The 3898-nt window shown below is 38.9% G+C and overlaps 2 protein-coding genes across 2 annotated transcripts; both read left to right on the plus strand.

The window, feature by feature from the left end:
- The first annotated feature begins 431 nt into the window (after window positions 1–431).
- On the plus strand, window positions 432–1198 carry LOC138891928 (uncharacterized). Its single transcript, XM_070175616.1, has 3 exons — window positions 432–587; window positions 632–805; window positions 923–1198. The coding sequence occupies exons 1-3, from the start codon at window positions 432–434 to the stop codon at window positions 1196–1198; spliced, it is 606 nt and encodes a 201-aa protein (XP_070031717.1).
- A 1031-nt stretch (window positions 1199–2229) lies between these two features.
- Window positions 2230–2703, plus strand: LOC138891929 (uncharacterized). Its single transcript, XM_070175617.1, has one exon. The coding sequence runs from the start codon at window positions 2230–2232 to the stop codon at window positions 2701–2703; it is 474 nt and encodes a 157-aa protein (XP_070031718.1).
- Window positions 2704–3898: the final 1195 nt, after the last annotated feature.

Raw genomic sequence — 3898 nt, forward strand, 5'->3', positions numbered from 1 at the left:
AGTTCAAAAAATCTTTCAGGGCCAAGTTATTGCCTAGCAGTCGGATAGATGAGCTCCTGTGTCAGTTCGAACATCTTAAATAGGGTACCATGTCAGTGACTGAATATGAGATAGAATTTACAAACTTGGCAGAGTATGCACCTAATTTAATACTAACAGAGAGGGAAAAAGTGAGAAGGTTCATTGAAGGCTTGAAGCGACATATGGTAAAAGATATGACTTCGCATCAAGATGACAAGACTTATCTTCATGTTGTTAATATTGCTATGCATATGGAGGATTTTGATAAAATTGCCAGGGAAGCTAGAGATAACAGCAAGCTAGAACAATAGGTAGTTATAGTGAACTTTCAGTTGGGGGTAAGAACATGAATCATTCATCTCACATTCAATCAATAGCTCACGCGTCTCCTTATCCAACTCCACTCAAACATGTCCAGCAGAGTAAGGTTCAGGCCCATCAGGGGTACATTTCAATTAGTCAAGGCCAACCTTAGTTCTCCTATCCTATATGTTCTTCGTACAGCAAAAGACATCCAGGGAAATTCCTTTTGGGTCAAAAAGGTTGTTTTCACTGCTATGATCCAGGTCATATTGAATATATATTCAAAAATTGCATCATCACAATTCAGGGCCTGAAAACATTAGCTAATTTGAACTTATTAGATATGGTTGACTTTGACATCATAGCTGGCATGGACTGGTTATTTTCTTGTCATGCTACAGTTGATAGCCATGCGAAGACAGTTAAATTCTCATTTATTGGGGAAGATCTAGTTATAATTAGAGGTGAAGTGGGTACGCCTGTAGGTAAGTTTATTTCTTACCTTAAGGCTAGAAAACTAGTAGGCAGTGGGTGTTTGGCGTATCTAACACATGTGCGGGATATGAAAGTTAACTCCCCAATGTTTGAATCAGTATAGATTGTGAAAGAATTTCCAGAGATGTTCCCGGATGATCTCCCAGGGATACCACCAGATAGGGAGATTGAGTTTGGCATAGACACATTGCTAGGAACTCAACCAATCTCGATTCCTCCTTACATAATGGCTCCAGTTGAGCTAAATGAACTTAAGAAACAGTTACAAGACCTCTTAGATAAGGGTTTTATTCGACCTAGCATTTTACCCTGGGGTGCTCCAGTGTTGTTCGTGAAGAAAAAAGATGGTTCCCTATGGATGTGTATAGATTACCGCTAGCTGAATAAGGTTACTATCAAAAATAAATATCCACTACCTAGGATAGATGGCTTATTTGATCAGTTACAAGGTGCTAGGTATTTCTCAAAAATAGATCTGAGGTCGGGATACTATCAGTTGAAAATCAAAGAAGCAAACATCCCAAAAATAGCTTTTAGGACTCGGTATAGTCACTATGAATTTTTAGTAATGTCCTTTGGGTTGACCAATGCACCGTCGGCTTTTATGGACTTAATGAACATAGTCTTTAAGCCTTTCTTAGATGCCTTTGTTATTGTATTTATCGACGATATTCTGGTATATTCCCGTAGCCAAAAAGGAGCATGAGAATTATTTGAGAATAGTTCTTCAAATACTCAAGGAGCGTCAGCTTTATGCCAAATTCTCCAAATGTGAATTTTGGCTCAATACAGTTACATTTTTGGGACACGTGGTCTCGAGAAAAGGCATTAGATTAGACCCACAAAAAATAGAAGCACTTAAAATTTGGCCTAGGCCGACAACCCCTACAGAGATTCACAGTTTTCTGGGATTGGTAGGTTACTACCGTCATTTTGTAGAAGGGTTCTCTTCACTAGCTTCCCCGTTGACAAAGTTAACTCAGAAAGATGTAAAGTTTCAATGATTTAATGCTTGTGAGAAAAGTTTTCAAGAACTCAAGAACATGTTGACTACAGCCCCAATCCTAACTCTACCTAGCCCTACAGGTAGATTTGTGATCTATTGTGATGCTTCCGGAGTGGGGTTAGGATGTGTTCTTATGTAGAATGATAAGGTAATTACTTATGCTTCTAGGCAATTAAAGAATCATGTGAGAAATTATCCTACCCACGATCTTGAGCTAGTGGCAGTTATTTTTGCTCTAAAAATATGGCGTCACTACCTTTATGGAGAGCAATGTAACATTTATACAGATCATAAAAGTTTGCAGCATATATTCAAGCAGAAAGAGTTAAACCTGAGACAACACAGGTGGTTGGAATTACTTAAGGATTATGATTGTAATATCCTTTATCATCCAGGAAAAGTGAATGTGGTTTGCTGATGCTCTGAGCAGAAGACCCATGGGGAGTTTGTCCAGGTTGTCTGTGGTCGAACGCCCAATAGTAACGGAAACCCAAGAAATAGCTAGACAAGGGGTTCGTCTTGCTGAGAAGTGTGATGGAAGGTTGATAGCAAGTATGGGTTCTAAGTCTACTTTAGTAGAGCAAATTAAATCCAAACAATTCGATGATGCTAGCTTGCTTAAGCTCAAGGAATGTGTCCTTAGTGGCAAGATTAAGAATTTTTTACTTGATGAGAATGGTGTGATGAGACTTAATGGTCGCTTATGCGTGCCTAATGTAGATGATCTTCGAAGAGCAATTATGGTAGAAGCTCATAGCTCCAGATACTCAATACACCTAGGTTCTACTACAATGTATCATGATTGGAAGGATATTTATTGGTGGGATAATATGAAGCAAGATATTGCAGATTTTGTATCACGATGCCTAAATTGTTAGCAAGTAAAAGCTGAACATCAGAGACTAGGCGGCTTAGCTCAAGTCATTGAAACACCGTAATGGAAATGGGAACTAATAAATATGGATTTTGGGGTTGGTTTGCCGCGAACTTTTAAGAAACACGACTCTATTTGGGTCATAGTAGACCGACTCACTAAGCCAGCTCACTTTTTTCCAGTCAAAATAACCTACACAGCACCCTCGTATGCAATATTATACATAAAAGAAATTGTTCGATTGCATGGTTCTCCTGTGTCCATTATTTCTGATAGGGGTGCTCAGTTTACTACCCAGTTCTGATAGAGTTTTCAGGAAGATCTCGATACCTGAATTAATCTAAGTATGGCCTTTCACCCTCAAATAGATGGGTAGGCCAAGAGGACAATTCAGACCTTTGAAGATATGTTACGAGCATGTGTTCTCGATTTTAAAGGAAATTAGGATGATCATCTGCCTTTGATTGAGTTCGCATATAATAACAATTATCAAGAAAGTATTCATATGGCCCCATTCGAAGACCTATACGGGAGGAGTTGTCGTTCGCCTATAGGATGGTTTGAGATAGGTGAAACGAAGCTTATTGGGCCAAGCATAGTACAAGATGCCGTAAAATAGGTAAAACTAATTCAGGAGCGACTTAAAATAGCTCAAAGACGACAAAAGTCATACGCAGATATAGGACTCCGTGATCTTGAGTTCAAAGTGGGTGACTATGTATTTTTTTAACGGTGTCTCCAATGAAGGGCATCATGAGGTTTGGTAGAAAAAGGAAAGCTTAGCCCGAGATATATAGGGCCTTATCCGATTCTTGAAAGGATTGGGCTTGTGGCATATTGTCTAGCTTTACCTCCAGATTTATCTTCAGTGCATCCAGCTTTTCATATGTCCATGCTGAAAAAGTACTTTCACGACCCGAGTCATGTAATTGATAGGCAGGACATAGAGTTTGATGATACTCTATCATATGAGGAGGTCCATGTAGCTATAATAGACAGGCAGGTTCGTAGACTTCGAACCAAAGATGTTGCTTCGGTAAAAGTAATATGGAGCAACCATTCAGCTGAGGAAGCTACGTGGGAGCCAGAGGAAGCCATGAAGGAAAAATATCCCTATTTGTTCGAGATTTCAGGTACATAATTTTTTTAATGCTTTAAAATAATTAGATTGGTAAATTATAGGATATTTGTGCTTATAG

This window comes from Nicotiana tomentosiformis, chromosome 5, assembly GCF_000390325.3.
Source record: "Nicotiana tomentosiformis chromosome 5, ASM39032v3, whole genome shotgun sequence".
Classification (NCBI taxonomy): domain Eukaryota; kingdom Viridiplantae; phylum Streptophyta; class Magnoliopsida; order Solanales; family Solanaceae; genus Nicotiana; species Nicotiana tomentosiformis.

Bases quoted from the DNA above. Each gene is read 5' to 3' on its own strand.
- LOC138891928 (XM_070175616.1), top strand. From the start codon at position 432: ATGTCCAGCAGAGTAAGGTTCAGGCCCATCAGGGGTACATTTCAATTA. The intron at 588-631 runs GTCATATTGAAT...ATCACAATTCAG, and splicing joins TTTTCACTGCTATGATCCAG to GGCCTGAAAACATTAGCTAA. The intron at 806-922 runs GTAGGTAAGTTT...GAATCAGTATAG, and splicing joins GAGGTGAAGTGGGTACGCCT to ATTGTGAAAGAATTTCCAGA.
- LOC138891929 (XM_070175617.1), top strand. From the start codon at position 2,230: ATGTGGTTTGCTGATGCTCTGAGCAGAAGACCCATGGGGAGTTTGTCC.